The 26208-nt window shown below is 46.7% G+C and overlaps 1 protein-coding gene across 2 annotated transcripts; it reads left to right on the top strand.

Moving 5' to 3' along the window:
- The first annotated feature begins 579 nt into the window (after window positions 1-579).
- Window positions 580-26096, top strand: HDGFL3 (HDGF like 3). 2 transcript variants are annotated; one of them, XM_084869308.1, is made up of 6 exons: window positions 597-1254; window positions 18918-18994; window positions 19833-19971; window positions 20363-20521; window positions 23066-23215; window positions 25920-26096. In XM_084869308.1, exons 1-6 carry the CDS (start codon window positions 1171-1173, stop codon window positions 25923-25925), a joined length of 615 nt encoding a protein of 204 aa, XP_084725434.1. In that variant the 5' UTR covers window positions 597-1170; the 3' UTR covers window positions 25926-26096. The 2 variants fall into 2 exon arrangements, with proteins under 2 accessions (XP_084725435.1, XP_084725434.1); XM_084869309.1 differs by lacking the exon at window positions 25920-26096 and having other exon boundaries at window positions 580-1254; window positions 20363-20579; window positions 23066-23188.
- Window positions 26097-26208: the final 112 nt, after the last annotated feature.

The following is a 26208-nucleotide window of genomic DNA, read 5'->3' as shown; positions in this document are numbered from 1 at the left end:
GCTGCCTGGCTCAGTGGCTACAGCGTCAGCCTGCGGACTGGAGGGTCCCGGGTTCGATTCCCATCAAGGGCCTTGCACCAAGTTCGAATCCCGCCTGTGCCCTCGGGGGCGGGTCTCCACTGCCTGGCTCAGTGGATAGAACGGATAGAGCGTCAGCCTGTGGACTGAAAGGTCCCGGGTTCTATTCCAGCCAAGGGCATGCACCAAATTCGAATCCTGCCTGTGCCCTGGGGGCGGGTCTCTCCTGCTGCCGGGCTCAGCAGACTGAAAGGTCCCGGATTCGATTCCGGTCACGGGCATTGGACCAAGTTCGAATCCCCTTGCGGAAACCGGGTTTGGCTCCGTGGCTAGAGCGTCAGCCTGCGGGACGGAAAGGTCCCGGGTTCGATTCCGGTCACGGGCATGCACCAAGTTCGAATCCCGCCTGTGTGCCCTGCGGGGCGGGTCTCCACTGCTGTCCGGTTTAAGGGGCAGGCCCGGGGCGGGGACCCGGCCAGGGGGGCGCAGAGCTGCAGCGCAGTGGCCTCTCCAGCCGCCCGATGGGGGTTTGGGGGGCGGGGGGCTGCCGGGCGGTGATTGGCTGGGCAGCTCGGGCAGCTCGGGGCCCCGAGAACAAAAGAGCGCGGCGGCGGCGCTCCCTCCCGCCCGGCCGGCCGGCGCGGGCTCGGCGCTGCGAGGAGGACGCGCCCACCGCCCGCCCGTTCCCCGCGCAGCACGGCCGGCGGCGGGCGCGCTCCGGGCCTGGGCGGAAGCGGCCGCGGACCCGGGACTCGGCGGGCGGGCGGGCGGCGGGCGGGGCGGGGGCTGCGCGCGCGAGAACAGCCCTCGATCGCGGCCGCGGCTGCCGCCGCCCGGGGAGGCGCGAGGCCGGCCCGCCGCGCCCGGAACCGTGAGGAGATCCGTGAGGAGAATTGTGAGGAGAACCGTGAGGAGATCCGTGAGGAGAATTGTGAGGAGAACCGTGAGGAAACGGGAGAGGGAACCGGCATGAAGCAGGCGGCGCGGCGGCCGTGAGCGCGCGGCGACCGGACCGTGATTTGCGGGCCGCCGCTGTCTCGTCCCCGCCCGCCCGCCCGACCAACCAACCGACCGGTCGCCCAAGACCCCCGTCGGCCCCCGCGCGGCGGGGACGCGGCCCCCAAGGACGTCCGCGAAGGCGAGGCGGCCGACATGGCGCGCCCGCGGCCCCGCGAGTACAAGGCGGGCGACCTGGTGTTCGCCAAGATGAAGGGCTACCCTCACTGGCCGGCGCGGGTGAGTACATGTCCCCCTCCATGATGGCGCGCCGCCGCCCCCTTTTCCGCCTTCGTTTTCCCCTTCGTCCCCGTCGCCTCAGCGGCCCGCAGGCCGCCGCCGCCGCCGCCGCCGCCGCCCGGGCGCCCCGCGCTGAGGGGACCCGGCGCGGCCCCGGGGGCGCCCGGCGGGGTCGCCAGGGGCGCGCGCACGCGCGTGCGCGGCAAATGGCGGGCCGCGCGCGCCGGCCCGGGCGGTGTCACGGCGAGGCCATCGCGGTCAGCATCCTCCGCCATCCGGACCTGTGGAGCCGCCCCCGGGCGCGAAGCCGGGGCCTCGGCGCGCCCAGCCTCGCCCCGGGGCCGGGCCGCCCTGTTGGCCTCGCGCCCGCGGGCCGGAGGCGGGTCGGGGCGTGAGGGGTTCCGGGACGCCCCCAGCGCCTCGTCCCCTCCATGTTGGTTGGAGGTCGTTGGTCCCAGACCCGGGGCCGGGCCCTCGGCCGCCACGGGGTTCCCGGGCCTCGGCGGCACGGGCTCCCTCCCTAGAAAGCATCAGCCTCTGCTGCAGGCATGGCATCCGCCTTTTTGTTTTATTTTATTATTTTTTTTAGGAGGCCGTGTGTGTGCTTTGTGTGTGTGTGTGTGTGTTTTTTTTTAAGCTAAACCCATTTTATTTTATTTTATTTTATTCTGTGATCGTTGACTTGGAATAAGACACAGGGAAGAGGGGAGGGTCTCAAGGCAACTTGGGGATGTGCGTTGGGTGTCCTTGAGTTCGAGACCCGGACCAGGAAGGTGGATGGAGATCGGGGTGCATGGGAGGGTGAGCTCCAACATGGGTGTGTTTTCACTCTCTCTTTTTTTTTTCTTCTTCCTTTTTGTTTTGGAAAGAGAGAGAAAATACAGCCCATTCAAAAGAGGAAGTGACATCATATGGGTGGCCAGCCAGCCAGTTTGGTCAAGTTGAAGGACTGGGTGGACATAATCAAGTGGGTTTGGGTTTGGGGTTTTGTGTTGGGGTTTTTTGTGTGTGTGGCGGTTTTTTTTTTGTGGGTTTTTTTTTTTTTTGAGGATTTTTTTTTTTTAATTTTGGACTTAATTTGTTATGATTCTCTCTCATCCATGTTTCTGGCTCTCTATCCCTCTCCCTTACTCTCTCTGAAATCAATAAAATATATATTTTTAAAAGACAGGCAGCTGAAACCGGTTTGGCTCAGTGGTAGAGCGTCAGTCTGCGGACTGAGAGGTCCCGGGTTCGATTCCGGTCAAGGGCATGTACATTGGTTGCGGGCACATCCCCAGTGGGGAGTGTGCAGGAGGCAGCTGGTCGATGTTTCTCTTTCATCGACGTTTCTAGCTCTCTATCCCTCTCTCCTCCTCTCTGTAAAAAATCAAAATATATTTAAAAAAAAAAAAAAAAAAAACAGGCAGAGAGAGAAGAGAATTATCCATCTCTAGGATTCCCTCCACCACTTACCACCTCAGATTTCCAGCGGGAAAAGGGTTCCTATTCGGGTCCCATCAGGCTGTGCAAATATCTTTTCTCCATCTCTGCCGGGTGGGTGGTGCTTAAAGAAGGCCAGTTTTCATGGTGGAACATGGTGATGTTCATGGTATGGTGCCAAGCTGTTTTCAAGAGGCAAGATTTGTGACTTCAGGCGTTGTTGGATTCCTGAATGTATTTATCATGAAATAGACAGCTAGCTGAAACCGGTGTGGCTCAGTGGGTAGAGGGTCGGCCTGTGGACAGAAGGGTCCCGGGTTCGATTCCGATCAAGGGCACGTACCTTGGTTGCGGGCACATCCCCAGTAAGGAGTGTGCAGCTGATTGATATTTTTCTTTTATCAATGTTTCTAACTCTCTTATCTCTCTCCCTTCTTCTCTGTAAAAAAAAAAAAAATCAATAAAACGTTAAAAAAAAAACCACACAAATAAACAGCTATAGGGCACATGAGTTTAAACATAATCAAAATTGAATTAAAGATTATCATCAGCTGTTATTTCCTTTTAACACAATGGCTTTTTGGGTTATTTAAAATATGTTTTCATTGATTTCAGAGAGGAAAGGAGGAGAGAGAGAAACATCAATGATGAGAGAGAATCATCAATTGGCTGCCTCCTGTATATCCCCACTGGGGATGTGCCCGCAACCCAGGCATGTGCCCTTGACTGGAATCGAACCCGGGACCCTTCAGTCCACAGGCTGATGCTCTATCCACTGAGCAACACCAGCTAGGGCCACAATGGCTGTCTTTAATCTTAAGAGAAAAATTCTGAGTCGAAAAGAAAATAGACTTAAAATCTCATACCTTGGCCACCTGTAGTAATTTTGAAACAAAAAACAAACAAAACAGAACAAAAAAACACTTTGCCACAGAATTGGTCCTAGCTGTATATCTGGTTGTACATAAAATTCCTAGAAGTTAGCATTCCAAACTAAGACAAAGTGGGAAAGAAAACTAAGGAATAAAATCTACTGGGTTGTTGGATAAGATACAGTAAATACAGAAAAGAAAAATCTGCCAAAACCGGTTTGGCTCAGTGGATAGAGCGTCAGCCTGCAAACTGAAGGGTCCTGGGTTCGATTCCGGTCAAGGGCATGGACCTTGGTTGGGGGCACATCCCCAGTGGGGGGGGGGTGTAGGAGGCAGCTGATGGATGATTCTCTCTCATCGATGTTTCTAACTCTCCCTCTCCCTTCTTCTCTGTAAAAAAAACAATAAAAATATATTTAAGAAAAGAAAAGAAAAATCTATTTTCACATTTAACTTGAGCTCCTCGAGGAAAAGACTGTGTGTGTGTGTGTGTGTGTGTGTGTGTGGTGTGGTGTGTGTGTGTGTGTTTGCTTCTTAGTGTGTTAGTTTATAGTGAGTGGCATGTTGTAATTTTCAAGGAAAGGTAAAGGTTAGAAAAAGAAAAATTTTGCTCTCTAGTCTTTGTTAGTTGCATTGCTGTGTGCTTCATATGTTCTTATTTTGCATGCCAATTATATAAAACATTTTTCTCTATTTCACAAACCTAGCCGTAGGTTTGTAGGTGATATTATAAAAGTACTAAATGGAACAAATCCTATTCATTCAGATTTCAAATATTATCACTTCTTTTTAATAATTTTTTTATTTCAGAAAGGAAGGGGGGGAGAGAGAGAGATATAAATATCAGTGATGAGAGAGAATCATTGATCAGCTGCCTGTTCATATATACCCTGTTTTCCCGAAAATAAGACAGTGTCTTATATTAATTTTTGCTCCCAAAGTTGCACTAGGTCTTATTTTCAGGGGATGTCTTATCTTTCCATGCGCTAGGTCCTATTTTCGGAGGGTGTCTTATTTTCGGGGAAACACGGTAAATAAAATATATATATATTTTTTTTAATTTATTTTTTTAATAAGAAGCCCCTATCAAGATGTACCCATGCCCATAGAAGTTCCCTCACACCTCTTTCCAGTTGATTCCTGTGATCCTCTCTGTTCACATATTCTTATTTTAACATCAAGTAGCAGCTGGCTGTTTTGAATAGAGTATATTTTATTGGCTGTGGCTTTTCAAATTAGAAGTTCATTTATACATTAAAGGTTACCTAGTTAAATACCGATGGTCAAACAAGAGTCTGAACCCTCTTGATTGTGTACACTGTTGATAAAAAAAAAAAAAAAAATCAAGCATGCATCCCAAATATGTATCAATTCACTTTACAGTTACATACACTTGTATTTGGTACTGCTGTGTGCATTATAAAATCCAAAAAGAAACTAAAAGGGCCCCAGCTGGGTTGGCTCAGGGGGTAGAGTGTGGGCCTGGGAACTGAAGAGAGGGTCAGGCCGAAACCGGTTTGGCTCAGTGGATAGAGCGTCGGTCTGCGGACTGAAAGGTCCCAGGTTCGATTCCGGACAGGGGCATGTACCTTGGCTGCGGGCACATCCCCGGTAGGGGGTGTGCAAGAGGCAGCTGGTCGATGTTTCTCTCTCGTCGACGTTTCTAGCTCTCTATCTCTCTCCCTTCCTCTCTGTGAAAAATCAATAAAATATATTTAAAAAAAGAAGAGAGGGTCAGGATTTGATTCCAGTCCAGGGCACATGCCCAGTTTCAGACTCGATCCCCAGTAGGGGGGCGTGCAGGAGGCAGCCGATCAATGATCCTCATCAAACCCAGGACCCTTCAGTCCGCAGGCCGACGCCCTATCCACTGAGCCACACCAGCCAGGGGGAACAGCTGGACTTTTATTGCGCAGCTCCTGGGACAAGATTAAAATTAAAGTGTCTCCTTATCCTTTGTTGACATATAAATACCGATTGGAAATCCTCCATTCGTGATCCACAACATTTGATTTTTTTTTTTCTTCTTCTTCTTTTGGTAATAAATTCCTGGACGGTGAGACTTTATTCCTAGAGATCAGACTCCATATTTTCAGGGAATCAATTGGGACTTACATTATTTTTAATATTAATGAGATGTAAGATGTTTATAATCTCTATGACTCTGGCCTGAGTCCACAGAAGGTGCATCATTGGTGCATTCCTCGGGTGGAGTGACAGGCCGCTCAGCCTGTGCCCCAGGGACCGTGTTCCTGTTGCCAGGGAACCGGCAGAGTGTCTCGCTGTCTCCTGCTTCATCCCGGGAACAAACAGGCAACTTAAACACTTAGTACCAATGTGTGCATTTCCCATCGCTCCCATTTCAATCTGCACTTCTGGCACGACCCCTCGGAATATAACTACTGTTTTCGCCGAGGCCGGTGTGGCTCAATGGATAGAGCGTTGGCCTGCGGACTGAAGGGTCTCGGGTTTGATTCCAGTCAAGGGCATGTACCTTGATTGAGGGCACATCCCCAGTGGGGGGGCGTGCAGGAGGCAGCTGATGGATGATTCTTCTCTCAACCATGCTTCTGCCTCTCTGTCCCTCTCCCTTCTTTGTAAAAAATCAATAAAATATATATATTTTTAAAAATAAAATAACTGCTGTTTCCCCATGGTTTGGAAAAGATTAATTCTCCAAAGTCAGCCTCCTGCTATATGAGATTGTGTTTTGATTCTTTTGGAAAAATGGGGTGAAGATGTCCCACAAGCATTAGAAAAACATTATAAACTAGTAAATCTAGTGAATATGATAAGGGAAGAACTCAAATAGTACTACTGGTTGGAGCAAGTTGTCTTCTGTTGGGGAAAAGTCTCCAGGAGTTAGGTTCGAATCTAGTCCATTTGGCTGAAACCGGTTTGGCTCAGTGGATAGAGCATCAGCCTGCGGACTGAAGGGTCCTGGGTTCGATTCCGGTCAAGGGCATGTACTTTGGTTGCGGGCACATCCCCAGTAGGCCCTGTGCAGGGGGCATCCGATCGATGTTTCTAACTCTCCCTCTCCCTTCCTCTCTGTAAAAAAGCAATAAAATATATATTAAATAAATAAACTTTAAAAAATAAAGCAATTTGCTGGTTTAGCTGATTTGACTCAGTGGATAAAGCGTCAGCCTGGGGAATGAAGGATCCCGGGTTTGATTCTGATCAAGGGCACATGCCCAGGTTGTGGGCTTAATCCCATTAGGGGACATGCAAGAGGCAGCCGATCAATGATTCTCTCTTATCATTGATGTTTCTTTTCTTTTTTCTTTCTTTTTTTTTTTTTTTAATTTATTGATTTTTTTTACAGAGAGGACGGGAGAGAGAAAGAGAGCTAGAAACGTCGATGAGAGAGAAACATCGGCCAGCTGCCTCCTGCACACCCTCCACTGGGGATGTGCCTGCAAACAATGTACATGCCCTTGACTGGAATCGAACCTGGGACCTTTCAGTCCGCAGACCGATGCTCTACCGCTGAGCCAACCGGTTTAGGCTCATTGATGTTTCTATCTCTCTCTCCCTTCCTCTCTGAAATCAATAAAATATATATAAATAAAAATAATTTGCTCCTACTGAAAAGTACTTAAACTATATTTAAAAGAAAGAATAGGATGACCTTCATGTTGTAAATATTAATTTCACCTTTGTAAAAGATTTTATCACACAGATAATAATGGTCGCTGTTGGAAAATTAATATCCCTATGCCTAGTTATTAGCATCATGAATATGATCTATATATGTAAGCACATAATTTTGTAATATATACAATTTTGCATCCAAATTAAACACTATATATCTTAGATGACTTTCAATGGCAATGAATATATTTCTACATTATTTGTAATAGCCATCTGGTAGTGTATGGTACAGACCTATTATACCTAACTAGTAACCACTTCCTGTTTGGGACATGTGGGTTATTTCTAGATTTGTTTGTTTTTACTATGAAATAATACTCTGAAAAACATTGCTTTTAGCCAAATCATCATGTCCTTAGGAAAAGTCTTTGGAAATTCTGTTTGAGTCCGGAGGCATGCATGCTTTGAAGCTTTGGATATATATGGCCACTGTGCCCTTCAGAAAGCTGTGACTATCTTTACCCACTGCTAGCAGAATAAGAGAATATCTGTTTTCTCACGTTTTCATTAAAAGTAGATGATTCGCCGAAGCCGGTGTGGCTCAGTGGATAGAGCATCGGCCTGTGGACCGAAAGGTTCCGGGTTCCATTCCGGTCAGGGGCATGTGCATTGGTTGCGGGCACATCCCCAGTGCAGGGTGTGCAGGAGGCAGCTGATCGATGTTTCTGACTCCTCCCTTCCTCTCTGTAAAAAAAAAAAAAAAAAAAAAAAATCAATAAAATATATTTTATTTAAAAAAAAAGAATGCGACAGAAACCTAAGAAATGTGATACTGGGTTAAGTGAAAGGGCTGAAAAGGCATTTGGCTGTGGCGTGTACATATATATAGACACACATATTTTACAGGTTACTGTGGATCTTGTCGTCTTAATTGTGACGTTTCATTTCTTTGAGCACCGTTAGACACAGGCAGCTTAAAAATAAATGTTACGCACCTAGAGCAAGCAGGAATCTTTCTGAATGACTAGCATGGGGTGGGTTTGGGTGTAGGTTCCAAAGCCTTTTATGGCGAGAGAACACATAGACTAGTACTTTGAACGTCCGGTGGGTAGTTAAGAGGTTTACTAGTTCAGCAGAGCCTAGAAGCTAAATCATAAGAACGCCTACTAGCCTGTGATCGCGCTTTGCCAGCTGACTGCCCTCTGTAACAGCATTTCCCAGTGAACTGTTATTTCATGGCAGTTCACATACATAATCCCCTCCTAGTTGATTACAGTAGACGCGGTGATGGGATTTTTGTTGTATCTTATTCTTACCTAGATAAGAACTTGCCGCAGTCAGTCAGGTAGATGATCAGATATGGCATCACAGGGAGCCGAGGAGGTGAAAAGAATGAAGTAATCTGATGGCTAGTGGCCGGGACCGGTTTGGCTCAATGGATAGAGCATCGGCTTGGAGACTGAAAGGTCCCGGGTTCGATTCCGGTCAAGGGCATGGACCTTGGTTGGGGGCATATCCCCAGTGGGGGTGTGCAAGAGGCAGCTGATCGATGATTCTCTCTCTCATCGATGTTTCTAACTCTCTATCTCTCTCCCTTCTTCTCTGTATAAAATCAATAAAATATGTATTTTTTTAAATTTAAAATAGTTCCCATGTGATTTAAAAAAAAAAAAAAAATCTGATGGCTAGTGAGCTCGAGCCTTCAGAATGGCACTCTCCAGATTTCCCAGCAAGACTTGCCGAGCTGCCGGGGAAAGACGGCTAGACCAGGAGTTAAAAACGAGCACAAGCCCTGACCGGTGTGGCTCAGTGGATAGAGCGTCGGCCTGCGGATTGAGAGGTCCCAGGTTCGAATCCAGTCAAGGGCATGTGCCTTGGTTGTGGGCACATCCCCTGTGGGGGGTGTGCAGGAGGCAGCTGATTGGTGTTTCTCTCGCATCAATGTTTCTGACTCTATCCTTCTTCCTTCCTCTCTGTAAAAACTCAATAAGTTTTAAAAACAAGCACAACACACACACACCAGCCGGGGTGGCTCAGTGGTTGAGTGTTGAGCTATGAACCAGGAGGTGATGGTTCAATGGCTGGTCAGGGCACATGGCTCCTTATCCCTTCCTCTCTGAAATCAATTGAAAAAACAACAACACACAAGCTCCTGCTTCCACTGCTGTCTTCCCCTCCTCCTCCCCCCCCAAAAAAGGAGGGGGGGGGGGAGACAGCAGTGGAAGGGGTGCTGAGAGAAAGACAGAAACATCAATGATGGGAGGGAACCATTGATCGGCTGCCTCTTGCATGCCCCCCCCCCCCCCCCCCCCCGAGGATCGAACCCACAACCCAGGCATGTGCCCTTGACCAGAATCAAACCCAGGACCCTTCAGTCCGCAGGCCAGCGCTCTATCCACTGAGCCACACCAGCCAGGGCTCCACTGCTGTCCTGATTTTGTTAGGTTTACAACTTTGTGAAATAGGGAGGGTGATCATCCTTCCTTTCTTTTCTTTCTTTTTCTCCTAAGACGGACATGAAAGAAGTGTTTGCTAACCGAGCATCTAATAATCACCTCCCAGGAACACCAGACTCGGTCGGTGGTTATAAAATGCTCAGGACCTGGCGAAGTCGCGGTAAATGCGCTTGTGGTTTTGGTGGGCGTGTCTTCCAGCTGCTTCCTGGCGGCTCTATGGCAGTGAGTTGGCTGTAGCCCTGGGGATGGTGGGGACTTCCCGCCGTTACCCTCCCTCGCATTCCTGAGTGTGACGGGGTCGTTCCTGGAGTTTCCGCGTGGCCACACAGGAGGGTCTGTGAGTGAACTCTGCCCTTTGAACCCCGCTCTGGCTCTGGATTGTCTACGTGATTCTGGAGTCTCTCGGACCACCCACACGCACAGAGATCCAGTTTCCAAAGTATAGGCGCCAGTGCTGACAGCAGGGTCCCCTCCCTGAGGACTGGAAAATTCTCTCGATAGCACAGTAGGAACGTCTTAGTTTCTTTCTTTCTTTTTTCTTTTTTTCTTTTTTTCTTTTTTTTTTTTTTTTTAATATATTTTATTGATTTTTTTTTTTTTTTTTACAGAGAGGAAGGGAGAGGGATAGAAAGTCAGAAACATCGATCAGCCGCCTCTTGCACGCCCCCTACCGGGGACGTGCCCTCAACCAGAGTACATGCCCTTGACCGGAGTCGAACCCGGGTCCCTTGAGTCCGCAGGCTGATGCTCTATCCTCTGAAGCCACACCGGTTTCGGCCGGACGTCTCAGTTTCTATTGCAGAGTATAGGGTTGGCAAAAGTAGGTTTACATTTGTGAGTGCACAGTTTATTCGTTCATTTATGTATTTCCTAGAGGCTCAGTGCACAAATTCGTGCACAGGTGGGATCTGGCTGGCCCGGCCCCAATCAGTGATAGGGGCTGGGCCTATCGGGAGGAGGATATGGCTGGAGGATACTATTGGGGTGGAGGGGCTGATCGGAGGTGGAATTGGCTGGGGGAGAGGTTGCAGAGATGGGGCTGGCTGGGGGGAGGGGCGGTCGTTCGGCCCCATCCCCAAATGGAGGGGGGGAGGCTGATCTGGGGCCAACAGCCTGGGGGATTGGCCATGGGTGGTTGGCAGGCAGGCTCTGCCCCTGATCGGAGGAAGGGGGCCCGATAGGGGCAGAGCTGGCTGGGGGGATGGGCCATGGGCCAGTCAAGGTGGTGTCATTATGGTTGTTATGGTATTATGGTCGAAGTTACAAAAATAGATAGATAGATAGATAGATAGATAGATAGATCGAAGTTACAAAAATAGATAGATAGATAGATAGATAGATTAGATAGATAGATAGATAGACACACATATATATATATATATATATATATGTATGTTTGTTTGTTTGTTTGTTTGTTTTGTTAATCCTCAGAGAGGAAGGGAGAGGGAGAAAGAGAGAATCATCAATGATGAGAATCATGGATCGGCTGCCTCCTGCACACCCCTTGCTGGGAATCGAGCCCGCAACCTGGGCATGTGCTCTTGACCGGAATCAAACCCAGGACCCGTCAGCCTGCAGGCCGACACTCTAGCCACTGAACCGAACCAGCTAGGGCTGTTATTTATTAGTAATTGTATGATTTTCCACCAAACAACAAAAACCTACTCTGCCTCACCCTGCATGATTAAGAGGAGGGTGGTAATAAGTCAGAGGTTCGATAAAGGTTAGCAAATATAAAGACACGATTTGCAGAAGATTAAGAATGCTTTCATAGGGGGGAACATCAGAAACTTGTGGCTCTGGATCCCTTTTCCTTTGTCACTGAAGCAGAGCTCCCGTTTAATTTGGGAGGAAATGCACATTCAGAGGAGCAGCCTTATAAATCCTCGGGGTTTTTCCTACAGTCAGCATGTGCTGAAGGGATTGAAAATTGATTCTCTCTAGACCTCGTGAGGATGAAGCCAGTGATTGTGCTAAAGTATTTAGGCCTTGGGGATGAGTCACTGCTGCTGATGGATTCTGATTAAATCTAGTTCAGTGGCTTTCTGATTATGAAATAAATATTAATCTCAAGCACACAACCAGAAAAACCTTATCATCAAATCATAAATGAGATAATCTTATATATTCACTAGAGGCCCGGTTCATGCATTCATACACGGATGGGGTTCTGCTGGCCCTCACCGATCGGGGCCCATCAGGGAGGGAGGGAGGACACGGGGGCGGGGGGCACCTAAGGTTGGTGGGCTAGCCCTGCCCCCAACTGGCCCCACCCCCTGGTCAAACTTCCAGTCGAGGGGACAATTTGCATATTAGCCTTTTATTATATAAGATACTGCATTTTGTATAAAATCAGTTTCACTACCTACCGTTTGAAAAGCACAGGTCACTGGCCGGTTAGCTGAGTTGGTTAGAGCGTCGTCCCAATATGCCAGAGTTGTGGGTTCGATCCCTGGGCAGGACACACATACAAGAAGCAGCCAGGTTCGATTCTGGTCAAGGGCACATGTCCGGATTGCAGACTTGATCTCCAGTAGGGGGAGTGCAGGAGGCAGCCGATCATGATTCTCTCTCATCATTGATATTTCTCTCTCTCCCTCCCTCTTCCTTCCTCTCTGAAATCAATTAAAAAAAAAATTTAAAGTGCTGTATTTTCTGGATACTATTGATGCCAGGAACTAAATCTTGCCCTCTACGTGTGGAACTATTGCAACTAGCTCGTTGTGCTTTGTTTATTTATTATTTTATTGACAATGACATTGAAATGGCAAAAGTGGCCGAAACCAGTTTGGCTCAGTGTTAGAGCATCTGCCTGCGGACTGAAAGGTCCCAGGTTCGATTCCAGTCAAGGGCATGTACGTTGGTTGCAGGCCCATCCCCGGTGGGGGGTGTGCAAGAGGCAGCTGCTCGATGTTTCTCTCTCATCGACGCTTCTAGCTCTCTATCTCTCTCCCTTCCTCTCGACAAAAAATATATATATATATTTTAATATATTTTATTGATTTTGTACAGAGAGGAAGGGAGAGAGAGAGTTAGAAACATCGATGAGAGAGAGTCATCGATCAGCTGCCTCTTGCACACCCCCAACTGGGGATGCGCCCGCAACCAAGGTACATGCCCTTGACCGGAATTGAACCCGGGACCTTTCAGTCCCCAAGCCGACGCTCTATCCATTGAGCCACACCGGTCTCGGCGTATAAAATATATTTTTAAAAAAATATATCAGGAGAGTACAGTGTCCTGGAACTCGAGAAGAAAATGTCTCAATGGACATATTCTATAACGGGGAAAGACATTTGCCGTGGAAATTATAGATATCAGGGGAATATATTACAAATGAATAGTAAGAAGATAGAACGCTGTCCAGAAATGCAAAAATGATAGAAATAGTCAGTTGCCTGTAGGGCCAATCCTAACGGCCAATAAACCTCTGAAAAGATGTTTAATCTCACCATTAATCGGGGAAATGCAAATGAATCTAAAAGAGCATTACCACCTCATGCTGTCAGAGATTGGAAGGAGGTCATTTCCATGCCGTGGCGGAAATGTAAATTTTTACAGCCTCTTTTGAAGGCAGTCTGGCAACGTCTCTTAAAATGAAAAATACCTCTACTCTGGGATCCAGCAATCTCAGTCCTGTAGATCTGTCTTGTGGAAATAGAAGCACCGGTGCATAAAAATCTAAATATGTTTACGGCAGCCCCCTTTTTAAGGGCCAAAACACTAACAATAAGATAAACACGCACCCCCTAGAGAAAAGTTAAATAAATTATAGGTAATCTAATCACTGGATTATTGTGCAGCCATTAAAAATAAATGAGTTAGCCCAACCGGTGTGACTCAGTGGCTGAGCGTTGACCCCTGAACTAGGAGGTCCCAGTTTGATTACTGGTCAGGGCACAGCCTGGGTTTCGGGCTCGATCCCCAGTGCCGGGAAGGGGTGTGCAGGAGGCAGCCAGTCCACGATTCTCTCTCATCATTGATGTTTCTGTTTCTCTCTCCCTCTCTGAAATCAATAAAAATATTTTTTAATATATTTTATTGACTTTTTACAGAGAGGAAGGGAGAGGGATAGAAAGTTAGAAATATCAGCTGAAACTGGTTTGGCTCAGTGGATAGAGCGTCGGCCTGCGGACTGAAAGGTCCCGGGTTCGATTCCGGTCAGGGGCATGGACCTTGGTTGCGGGCACATCCCCGGTAGGAGGTGTGCAGGATGCAGCTGGTCGATGATTCTCTCTCATCGACGTTTCTAGCTCTCTATCCCTCTCCCTTCCTCTCTGTACAAATTCAATAGAATATATTTTAAAACAAAAAAGAAAGAAAGAAAGATTAATGAGAGAGGAACATCGATCACTTGCCTCCTGCACACCCCCCACTGTGGATGTGCCCGCAACCAAGGTACATGCCCTTGACCGGAATCGAACCTGGGACCCTTGAGTCCGCAGGCCGACACTCTATCCACTGAGCCAAACCAGTTTCAGCAATAAAAAAAATTTTTTTTTTTAAATAAATGAGTTAGATCTAGGCCATTTGACTTTTAAGACTCTTCATAATGCAGAGAATTAATAAAGTGTGATTCATTTTGTGTGTGTGTGTGTACCCATGAAACATAGTAGTCTCCCTCCAAAACACTTCTCCCTGTGTATAAAACACTTGTGTCTATATAAACATGGAGAAAAACATACTTTGTTATTAATAATGAGTCACTGGGATAAGTATGTCTGAGGGAAGTGACGGAGGTAAGCCTCCACTCACCCACTTCCTTGATAAACACACACACCTCAATTTAAAAGAAAAGTGATAGCCAAGACCGGTGTGGCTCAGTGGATAGAGCGTCGGCTTGGGGACTGAAGGGTCCCGGGTTCGATTCCGGTCAAGGGCATGTACCTTGGTTGCGGGCATATCCCCAGTAGGGGTGTGCAAGAGGCAGCTGATCGATGACTCTCATCGATGTTTCTAACTCTCTATCTCTCTCCCTTCCTCTCTGTACAAAATCAATAAAAATATTTAAAAAAATAATAAAAGAAAAGAAAAGTGATAAAAGTGTCTGTGATATATCCCATATACATATGTGTGTGTGTGTGTGTGTGTGTGTGTGTGTGTGTATGATATGAAAAGGTAGTCATCAAAATGATAATGCAAAATTATAACTTTTTAAATAAACTGTATTGATTTTTACAGAGAGGAAGGGAGAAGGGTAGAAAGTTAGAAACATCAATGAGAGAGACACATCGATCAGCTACCTCCTGCGGTACACCCCCTTTTGGGGATCGAACCCGCAACAAGGTACATGGCCACGATCAGAATCGAACCCAGGACCCTTCTTCAGTCCTCTGGCCAACACTCTATCCACTGAGCCAAATCGGTTAGGGCCAAACGAATAATTTTTTAGGTAAAATGCTCAGCTGGCATATACAATTCACACATTCATTATCTCACCGTTTCTGAGGGTTAGGAACCTGGGAATGACTTACCTGCACCTTCTTCCTCTGTGTCTCTCACAAGACCATCTTAAGGGGATGAATTAGCTTCTAAGCTCCCTCCCAATCGTTGGCAGGATCTGGCTCCTCCTGGGCTATTGGGTAAAGGCCTTATTTGTTCATGGTCAGAGACCTTCCTGGTTTCAAGCCACCTGGTCTTCTCATTGAGCAACTCAGCAGCAGCAGCTGGCTCCCTCAGCCGGCAGGCAGAAGGGCAGAGGTCAGCAAGACGGATCGGACATGTTTGCCATATTCCGTTCCTCAGAAGTAAGTGGATCAAGCCCACTCTCAGGAACAGGGGATTGCACAAGCTGAGAATGCCAGGAAATGAGAATCATTGGTGCCATTTATATTTTTTTAATATATTTTATTGATTTTTTTTTTTTTTACACAGAGAAAAGGAAAGGGTAGAGAGTTAGAAGCATCCATCAGCTGCCTCCTGCACACCCCCTACTGGGGACGTGCCCGCAACCAAGGTACATGCCCCCTTGACAGGAATCGAACCCGGGACCCTTGAGTCTGCAGGTGGACGCTCTATCCACTCAGCCAAACCTGGCTTTATCTCCTTTTCACTTCTCTCATACAGGCTAATGAGCCTCTTTTTGGAATAGTCGCTTAAAACTGCCCCCTCCCTGACCATCTCGGTACATCTCTCCCTTCCTTCTGCTGTGGTCCCCGTCCCTCCTGGCGGCCTGTGGACAGGTGTGAAGACAGCCCCGTACTGTCTCTAGCTAACGGTTCCGGAAGACTTGCAGCCTGACCGTGGGAGCTCGGAGTGCCAGTCACCGCCCGTCCACTCTGTCCTCAGAGCAGCTGACCAGAAAGTCCTGGGCTCTTTCTCAGGATTTCTCAGACTTGCGTCAAACCCCTGTCTTCTCTGACTCCCAAGCCCCAGAATGCCGACCTCAAGCTCTCCCAATAGTCTTGGGGAAAGGGGGCTTTTCCCCAAAATCCTCCTATATTCCAACTCTTCCTATTTTGTGGCTGTGGTGGTAGAGCTAAATCTACAAAGGTGTTTTTTTTGTTTTGTTTTGTTTTTTTGTGTTGTTTTTTTTTTGTGTGTGTGTGTGTGTTTATATATTTTATTGATTTTTTTACAGAGAGGAAGAGAGAGGGATAGAGAGTCAGAAACATCAATAGAGGGATAGAGAGATAGAGAGTCAGAAACATCACCGATCAGCTGCCTCCTGCACACCCCCTGCTGGGGATGTGCCCGCAACCAAGGTACATGTCCTTGACCGAATCGAACCTGGTACCCTTGAATCTACTGGCCGACGCTCTATCCACTGAGCCACACCGGTTTCGGCTACAAGGGTTTTTTTTTTTATCTTTGTAAGGCTGACGTGGGTACTCATTTAGGAGTGTGTTGCCTGCTGTCTTGGGTCCTCAGCTGAAACCGATTCTCAGGAAGTTCCTGTTGCCAAAACTGGTTTGGTTCAGTGGTAGAGCGTTGGTCTGCGGACCAGGTTCGATTCCGGTCAAGGGCATGTACATTGGTTGCGGGCACATCTCTGGTAGGGGGTGTGTAGGAGGCAGCTGGTCGATGTTTCTCTCTCATCGACGTTTCTAGCTCTCTATCCCTCTCTCCTCCTCTCTGTAAAAAATCAATAAAATATATTTTAAAGAAAAAAGAAGAAGTTCCTGTTGACATCTTGTCCATCTGCTCTCTGCCTTCTTCCTGCTCCTGTGAAGACATCTGCCTGAGTAGTCTCCTCCAGTCACTGTAACAAGAAAAGTGATACCAATTTATTAAACCAAACAGTGAAACAAAATAGAGGGAAGATGAAAGAAAGATGAATGAATAAGAGAGGAAGGAATGCTTTGGATTAGAATACATAATATTGTCTTAATATTATTAGGTAAATACTGCTGTTTAAATAGTGTCCTTGAAGTCTGTGAAGTACTTGTAGGATTGAAAATGAGGTATTTGAGTTATAATTCATACAATAAAAACAAACACAAAGAGAAAAATGCAGACATAAAAAGCCAGACATGATATTCAAGCATAAATGGTCTCCATTTGAATTGATAAATAAAATCCAACAATATAGCGTTTATGAGACCAACCTAACAGAAAATAGAAGGCAAGAATTACCTCCAAATTGGAAATAACCCTTTCTCAAACTTGGAAAAAGGTAAATGGCGATACTTTATATAAGACAAAATAGAATTTAAGGTGAAAAAAAGCAGATACTGCATATCATAAAAATTGACGCCAAAAATTAAGAGCGATGCCCAGCCAGTGTTGCTCAGTGGTTGGGTGCCAAGCTATAAACCTGGAGGTCACGGTTCTGTTCCCATCAGGGCACATGTCCAGGTTGCAGCTCTATCCCCAATATGGGGATGTGCAGGAGGCAGCCAATCAATGATTCTCTCTCATCATTGAGATTTCTCTTCTCTCTCTCCCTCTCCCTTGCTCTCTGAAATCAATAAAAATATATTAAAAAATAAAAAAGAGCAGTGACCCTAACAGGTTTGGCTCAGTGGATGGATCGTCAGCCTGTGGACTCAAGGGTCCCAGGTTCGATTCCGGTCAAGAGCATGTACCTTGGTTGCGGGCACATCCCCAGTAGGGGGTGTGCAGGAGTCAGCTGGTCGATGTTTCTCTCTCATCAATGTTCCTAGCTCTCTATCTCTCTCCCTTTCTCTCTGTAAAAAATCAATAAAATATATATATATATTTTTTTTAAAGTTGTGGATCTGGAGAAAGGCTGAAATATTTTTAGTTTTTTCAATACCTCCACCAGTTTCAGATGCACAGCTAGGAATGCTGTACTCAGTGGAAGAAGCAAGGAAGTGGCATAATCACAGTTAATTTTTCATCATTCTGTTTTGCAATGCTCTCATTTCTCTCTGTGTGTATGTGCGTGTGTGTGAATTCACTATTATCCCCCAAAAGTGCATCCTTTGGGGTTTTGTTGTTGTTTTAATTACCTCACTAGGATAAGGTGACCAGACAGGCAGGTCAGTCCTTTCCAAAAATTGGGACTGTCCCGCCAAAAGCGGGACATCTGGTCACCTTAAGTCCCCAGGAGTAATTCTCTTGAATGGACGGAAGTGGGCAGTTGTGGTTCCTGATGATGATGTATGCCCACGATGGTTATAATCAGTATACAGTGTTACACTCTTATCTATGCGTTGGGCCGCATATATCCTTTAGAATAATTTTATTTTAAAAATAATTTTTTTTAAATTTATAAAGAAAAAATAGAATAATTTTGTAAGGTTCAAGGAAAGATAAACTATCGGGATTTTGGTTAATGATATTTTGAAATGATTAAATTCTCAATGTTGGCCAAACCGGTTTGGTTCAATGGATAGAGCGTCGGCTTGGGGACTGAAGGGACCCGGGTTCGATTCCGGTCAAGGGCATGTACCTTGGTTGCGGGCACATCCCCAGGAGGGGGTGTGCAAGAGGCAGCTGATCGATGATTCTCTCGCATCGATGTTTCTAACTCTCTATCTCTCTCCCTTCCACTCTGTACAAAATCAATAAAATATATATATTTTTTAAATTCTCAATGTTGGCATCCTGTCTGTAGTATTTTACACGATTGAAGTGCATAGTTAATAACTTACCTTTGGCCAAAACCGGTTTGGCTCAGCGGTTGAGCGTCTGTCTGCGGACTGAAAGGTCCCAGGTTCGATTCCGGTCAAGGGCATGTACTTTGGTTGCGGGCACATCCCCAGTAGGGGGTGTGCAAGAGGCAGCTGGTCGATGTTTCTCTCTCATCGACGTTTCTAGCTCTCTATCTCTCTCCCTTCCTCTCTGTAAAAAATCAATAAAATATATTTAATTAAAAAAAATAATAATAACTTACCTTTGTCTCTGACAGATCGATGAACTCCCAGAGGGAGCGGTGAAACCTCCAGCCAACAAGTACCCCATCTTCTTCTTCGGCACCCATGAAACGTAAGTCAGCACAGCAGCCTCACCTTCAAAGCTCCCATTCGAGCCGAAACCGGTTTGGCTCAGTGGATAGAGCGTCAGCCTGCGGACTGAAGGGTCCCAGGTTCGATTCTTGGTTGCGGGCACATCCCCAGTGGGGGGTGTGCAAGAGGCAGCTGATCGATGTTTCTCTCTCATCGATGTTTCTAACTTTCTATCCCTCTCCTTTCCGCTCTGTAAAAAAATCAATAAAATATATTAAAAAAACAGAACAAAAAAAGAACTCCCATTCGACTCCGCTAGACTGTATTGTTCATAGATGATCAGGGCACTTATATACTTTTTTAAAAAAATTATGTATTGATTTGAGAGAGAAGGGAAGGGAGAAATATCCATTTGTTCACTTATGTTATATAATACATTTGTTGGCTATTCTTGTATGTGTCCTGACCAGGGATCAAACCCACAACCTTGGTGTATCAAGACGATGCTCTAACCAACTGAGCTATTTTTAAGTTTACTAAAGTATACTCTGACTCCTTAGTAGATATTGATATCAAAAATACCTTACATTTGGCCCTGCTGTTGTAGCTCAGTGGTTGAGCATCAACCTATGAACTGGGAGGTCAAGGTTCAATTCCTGGTCAGGGCACATGCTTGGGTTGTGGGCTTAATCCCCAGTGTGTGGGGTGCATGGGAGGCAGCCGATCAAAGATTCTCTGTTATCATTTGATGTTCCTCCCTCTTTGTCTCTTCCTCCCCCCCTCCTTCCCTCCCATAAATATATATACATACCTTTTTTTAAATATCTTATATTCGAAGGTCAGAGTATCAATTCCATTTCTCATGTGTGTGTCTGCAGTGCATTTCTTGGCCCCAAGGACCTCTTCCCATACAAAGAATACAAAGACAAGTTTGGAAAGTCCAACAAACGGAAAGGATTTAATGAAGGATTGTGGGAAATCGAGAATAACCCCGGAGTCAAGTTCACTGGATACCAGGTACGGGTGTGCTTCGTTATCGTTTCTGTGGTTTTCGCTCTCTCTCGGATCTTTACTAAATGGCCTTTGAACTAAAAGTTACCCTCCCTTCATCTGAATCCAGAATTCTCTTGGTTTTGGTAGCATTTGGGGTTCCAAATAATTCTGTCACCCAAGAGAGTTCAAGTCAGGGAAATCGAGGCTGGCAGCCTTTATTTTGAAAATCTTTTAAGAGTTAAGGTGACCAGATGTCCCGCTTTTGGCGGGACAGTCCCGATTTTGCCAAATTGGTCAACTTGTTAAAAATCGGGACGCCTGGTCACCTTATTTAAAAGCAAGCTGAACGCTTTCAAATTGAAATAGAACCACTGCGTTTCTTAGAAGTATAACTGGCTGCTGTTTTATCGGTCAGGCCATTCAGCAGCAGAGCTCGTCAGAGACGGAGGGCGAAGGCGGCAACACGGCGGACGCCAGCAGCGAGGAGGAAGGGGACAGAGCGGAAGAGGACGGGAAAGGCCGGAGGAAGAACGAAAAGGCCGGCTCGAAGCGGAAAAAGGCCTACACCTCCAAGGTTACTGAGGCCGTCCCGTGGTTACTCCCCTTCTGTGCGTGGTCCCTGAGAGTTTGAGGTTCTTTTTTCTTTCTTTTTTTAATATATATTTTTTATTGATTTTTCACAGAGTGGAAGAGAGAGGGATAGAGTTAGAAACATCGATGAGAGAGAAACATCCATCAGCTGCCTCCTGCACACCCCCTACCGGGGATGTGCCCGCAACCAAGGCACATGCCCTTGACCGGAATCGAACCCGGGACCTTTCAGTCCGCAGGCCGGCGCTCTATCCACTGAGCCACACCGGTTTCGGCTAGAGGTTCTTTTTCCTTCCTCCTCTGGGCACACAGACGTGTGCTCGCTCTGTGGGCCTCTGCCTTAGAGACAGTGGAGCTGGAGGGAATCAGACAGGGGCAGCTGGCTGTTGACTCGGGGGGCTGGTTGGACCGAAAATACCACCTTCTCAGCGAGAGGAGGACTGTAGTTCAGTCACAGGCATAGGATAGGTGTGTGTCCTACAGTCGCCTCCATATGAGAGCTGGACAGTTCAGGGACATAGGATCTGAACGATGCAGGGCCATCTCAGTGTGCTATAGATATGATATTCTTTTTTTCTTTTTAAAATATATTTTATTGATTTTCCACAGAGAGGAAGGGAGAGGGATAGAGAGCCAAAAACGTCGATGAGAGAGAAACATCCACCAGCTGCCTCCTGCACACCTCCCACTGGGGATGTGCCCGTAACCAAGGTACATGCCCTTGACCGGAATCGAACCTGGGACCTTTCTGTCCACAGGCTGACGCTCCATCCACTGAGCCAAACCGGTCTTGGCTATTCTTGTTTTTTGGTGTGTGTTTTTTATACGTGGATCAGCTCAGTAGATAGAGCATTGGCCCTCAGAATGAAGGGTCCCGATTCCACTCCGGTCAAGGGCATGTTACCGCGGTTGTAGGTTAGATCCCTAGCCCTGGTCAGGCTCCCGTGGGAGGCGACCAATCGAGGTGTCTCTCTCCTTCTCTCTTCCTCTCTGAAATTAATAAAAAATATATTTTTAAAAAATATATTTAATTGATTTTTTACAGAGAGGAAGGGAGAGAGCCAGAGAGCCAGAAACGTCGATGAGAGAGAAACATCGACCAGCTGCCTCTTGCACACCCCCCACTGGGGATGTGCCCACAACCAAGGTACATGCCCTTGACCGGAATCGAACCCGGGACCTTTCAGTCTGCAGTCCGACGCTCTATCACTGAGCCAAACCAGCTTTGGCAAAAATATATATTTTTTTTTTTAAAGGGGGAAAGAAAAACCATGAGGTTGTGAAAACTGTTCACCTTTTAGAAACTGAAAGCAAGATAAACAGACCTTGGAAAAACAAAGATCGGTCCAGGTTGGACTGGAATCGGTCTGTCACATGACTGAATATTTGGATAAATTACTTCCCGTAAGATTCTGGTGGTTAGTGACCGGAAATACTTAAGAAACGCTTTAAAATCAGGTGCCAAGCATTTATCAGACTACAAACATTTCCTTTTATGGCCTATAAGATCTACCCAACTTGCATAGAGGTAAAAATTCTGTGAATGCATATTATTTCCCATGCACCTAATAAAAACCATGATGTTTGCCTTGATGGGGATAAAGTTTGTAAATAACAAAATAATCAGAATTTTCCCCATCCTGCAGGGTGCCTTCTGGCTCCGTAGCCTTCGCCGCACACTCCGTAGTGTCTGCCCCGCTGTGCTTTTTCATTGACAGTGTTTGTGTGGGTGAATCTCTGTTTTCTGCTTTTACCATCTCATTGCTGGGCAGGAGTAAAAGGAAAAGGGCATCTAGTCCACTTGTACTTCCTTTTTTTTTTCTTTCTTTTTTAAAAAATATATTTTATTGGTTTTTTACAGAGAGGAAGAGAGAGGGACAGAGAGTTAGAAACATCGATGAGAGGAGGGGGCAATGTTAAAATATGTACACAGATGATAATTTAATTTAAAAAAAAAAAGAAAGAAAGAAACATCGATGAGAGAGAATCATTGATCAGCTGCCTCTTGCACACTCCCCTCTGGAGGTGTGCCTGCAACCAAGGTACATGCCCCTGACCAGAATCGAACCTGGGACCCTTCAGTCCACAGGCCAACGCTCCTCCACTGAGCCAAGCTGGTTTCGGCTGTACCTCTTTTTTTAAAAAATATTTCTTTATTGATTTCAGAGAGGAAGGAGAGGAAGTGATAGAAACATCCGTGCTGAGAGAGAATCATTGATCAGGCGTGTGTCTTGATCAGAGTGGAGTGGAACTGTGAAATCTCTGAGTTTATAGATTGACGCTTACCACTGAGCCACCCGGTGAGGCTCCCTCTCCTTTTTTTGCAGCCGGTTTCGCTGAGGCCCGGCGAGGTGAAGTGACTGGCCCACGGTCACCTCGCCCGGCCCTGGCACCCTGTGTGCTGTGGGCTTACACCCTGCATCAAGCCGGGAACAGCAGGTGCAGGCCGGCTCCTCCCGCACCTCTGGCCCTTGTGCGTTTGGGTTTTTAATGCGGCTGTAACTTTTAACTTCTCTAAAACACTTAGAAATCCTCCAAACAGTCCCGGAAGTCCCCGGGGGACGACGATGACGACAAGGACTGCAAAGAGGAGGAGAACAAAAGCAGCTCGGAGGGCGGAGACGCCGGCAACGACACGAGGAACACGGCCTCAGACTTGCAGAAAACCAGCGAAGGGGTAAGGAGGCGCGCCCGCGGTGTCTCTCAGCCCGTATTCCCGTGTTTGCTTGGCTGCTGAGTGAGGATCCATAGCTCAGCCTTAGACGTTGTCTTAGTCAATGGAGAAGTACTCTCAGCCCGGTCGGTCGGTCGGTCGGCTGGTCGGCCGGTCGGTAGAATCCGCCACCGACAGCTCCTGGGTAAGAGCAGCTGCTTAGACTCTGCGAACAGGCCAGCCAGGTGGGAGCTGCACCTGCCCGTCAGCTCGGAACTCTGCGAACAGTTTACTCTTTTCTAACCCAACTCCCGAAACTGGAGAGCCTTTTAACGTCAGGCGTGAAATGCGGGAATTATGAAAGGCCGCCTCCACATCTGACAGTTGCATTTCTTTAATTATAGAATGAGATAGCATAGGAATTCATACCACTGCCTCTGTCCTAGAAGTGGTCGTCATTCAATGTGTTTTGGGGGGAGGGGGGGTAATAAATATTTAAATATTCAAATTTAATCAGTATGTGGATGCTGATTTTTAAAGGACCCAACAGGAAAACTTGTCCACTTTGAGTCTTGTTTACTTCTGTTCACTTCAAAGTCACCACTAAGAACACCTTTGCCAAAGCGTTAGTGAAGGCAGAGTGTGCCCCTGGCCATTTTCCGTGAGTCTGCTCTCTGTGAAGACTGGACAGTGGCAAATCATTTAAAAACATCCACCCCTGCCGAAACCGGTGTGACTCAGTGGATAGAGCATCTGCCTGCGGACTGAAAGGTCCCGGGTTCAATTCTGGTGAAGGGCATGTACCTTGGTTTCGGGCACATCACCGGTAGGGGGTGTGCAGGAAGCAGCTGGTCAATGTGTTTCTCTCTCATCGATGTTTTAAGCTCTCTATCCCTCTTCGTTCCTTTCTGTAAAAATCAATAAAATATATTTAAAAAAAAACAACAAAAAAACATCCACCCCTGAAATATCTGACTGTTACTCTTCTGTTGAATTCCTGTGCCAGCTGAGCTCTTGCCTATTCTTGTTGGTACTGTTTACCTCTCAGTGAGTCCCTCCTCCATGCAGTTTCCATAATTACTCCCGTTGTTAGGGCTCTGGCTGTTCCCTGATTCCTCCCGTCCACCTCAGCTCTGCTCCGCCCCTGCCCGTCTTTATTCTCTCCGCCTCTCTCCCCTACGCAGCCCTCTGCTGTTCCCTCTGCCTTCTGCCTCACGGAATGAAGGCCCGAGTAGCTGGCACATTCCATTTCCGCGTGTCCCACCTGCTACCCCCCCCCCCAAAAAAAAAAAAAAAAAGCAAGCATGTCGTTAGAGTCATGGTCATATTCTGGTGAACCTTCACTTGGTTTGGGGCAGTAATAATTTTGTGGGGCTTCGGTGAGACCGTGTGTTCTAAAACATTCTTCAACCAAGACCGGTTTGGCTCAGTAGATAGAGCGTCGGCCTGCGGACTGAAGGGTCCCAGGTCCGATTCCCGTCAAGGGCATGTACCTTGGTCGCGGGCACATCCCCAGTATGGGGTGTGCAAGAGGCAGCTGATGGATGATTCTCTCTCATCGATGTTTCTAGCTCTCTATCCTTCTCCCTTCCTCTCTGTAAAAAATCAATAAAATATATTTTTTAAATAAAAAAAATAAGTAAAATATTCTTCAACATGGATTGCATAGTTGTTGCTATGAATCTCCTACTGATGTGGACATAGAAACTACTGCCTTTCATGTTAATTTTTTAAAAAAAGACATTACTAGCCGAGACCGGTTTGGCTCAATGGATAGAGCGTCGGCTTGGAGACTGAAAGGTCCCTGGTTCGATTCCGGTCAAGGGCATGTACCTTGGTTGTGGGCATATCCCCAGTGGGGGGTGTGCAAGAGGCAGCTGATCGATGACTCTCTCTCATCGATGTTTCTAACTCTCTATCTCTCTCCCTTCCTCTCTGTACAAAATCAATAAAATATATTTTTTTAAAAATAATAATAAAATAAAAATAAATAAATAAATAATAAATAAATAAAAAAGACATTACTAAAGAAGTTTATTTGGTTAACAGGTTTTTATTCTTATTTTAAATAAATATAAAAATTTAAATAAATATAAATATATATATATATATATATATATATATATATATACACACATATATATTTAAAAAAAAAAAGAAGTCATCAGGCATTGTATTTTGCAAGTTCACAGATTTGACTTGACTTGATTTTTTTTTAATCCTCACCTGAGGATATTTTTCTGTTGATTTTAGAGAGAGTGGGAGGGAGAGGGAGAGAGAAACATCGATGTGAGAGAAACACATCGATTAGTTGCCTCCTGCACATGCCCTGACCAGGGTCCAGGCCAGGGGGGAGCCTGCAACCGAGGTACATGCCCTTGACTGGAATTGAACCTGGGACCCTTGCGGTCCATTGAGCTAAACCGGTGAGGCAGGTCACAGGTTTTATTTATTTTATTTTTAACAACATATTTCTATTGATTTCAGAAAGAGGAAAGGAGAGGGAGAGAAAGATAGAAACATCAAGTGGTGCTAGAATCATGGATTGGCTGCCTCCTGCACACCCCACTGGGGATGGAGCCCGCAACCTGGGCATGTGCCCTGACGGGGAATTGAACCCGTGACCTCCTAGTTCATAGGTCGATGCTCAACCACTGAGCCACACCAGCTTCTGTCGCCGATGTCCTCTTCCGTCTCCTAAAGGCCCGTCTCCTCTCCTCTCTTCCAGACCTAACCACCGTGGTGGTCGCTGTGTATTTACAGAAACCCCCCCGGAAGCTTGAGCGCCTGGTTGTCTCACGTTCTCGGATTTGCTACGAACCCACTCGGTCCTCGTCGTCATTGACTGAACCCCGTTCGTATGTCCTTGATTCACATTCCTCTCCGTTCGTGTTTAGAGAAAGGGGAAGAAGAAAAAAAAAAAAGAGACATTTTAGCCTTTTTTAAAGTTATTGATATCATTTCTTTATTACTTGGTTGCATGAAGTCGCCCTTAACCACTGAGGATGATCGAGATT

Source organism: Pipistrellus hanaki, assembly GCF_964339955.1.
Source record: "Pipistrellus hanaki genome assembly, chromosome: 21".
NCBI lineage: Eukaryota > Metazoa > Chordata > Mammalia > Chiroptera > Vespertilionidae > Pipistrellus > Pipistrellus hanaki.
This window is presented reverse-complemented; position numbering and strand designations above follow the sequence as displayed.

Bases quoted from the DNA above. Each gene is read 5' to 3' on its own strand.
- HDGFL3 (XM_084869308.1), top strand. From the start codon at position 1,171: ATGGCGCGCCCGCGGCCCCGCGAGTACAAGGCGGGCGACCTGGTGTTC. The intron at 1,255-18,917 runs GTGAGTACATGT...TGTCTCTGACAG, and splicing joins ACCCTCACTGGCCGGCGCGG to ATCGATGAACTCCCAGAGGG. The intron at 20,522-23,065 runs GTTACTGAGGCC...TAAAACACTTAG, and splicing joins AAAAGGCCTACACCTCCAAG to AAATCCTCCAAACAGTCCCG.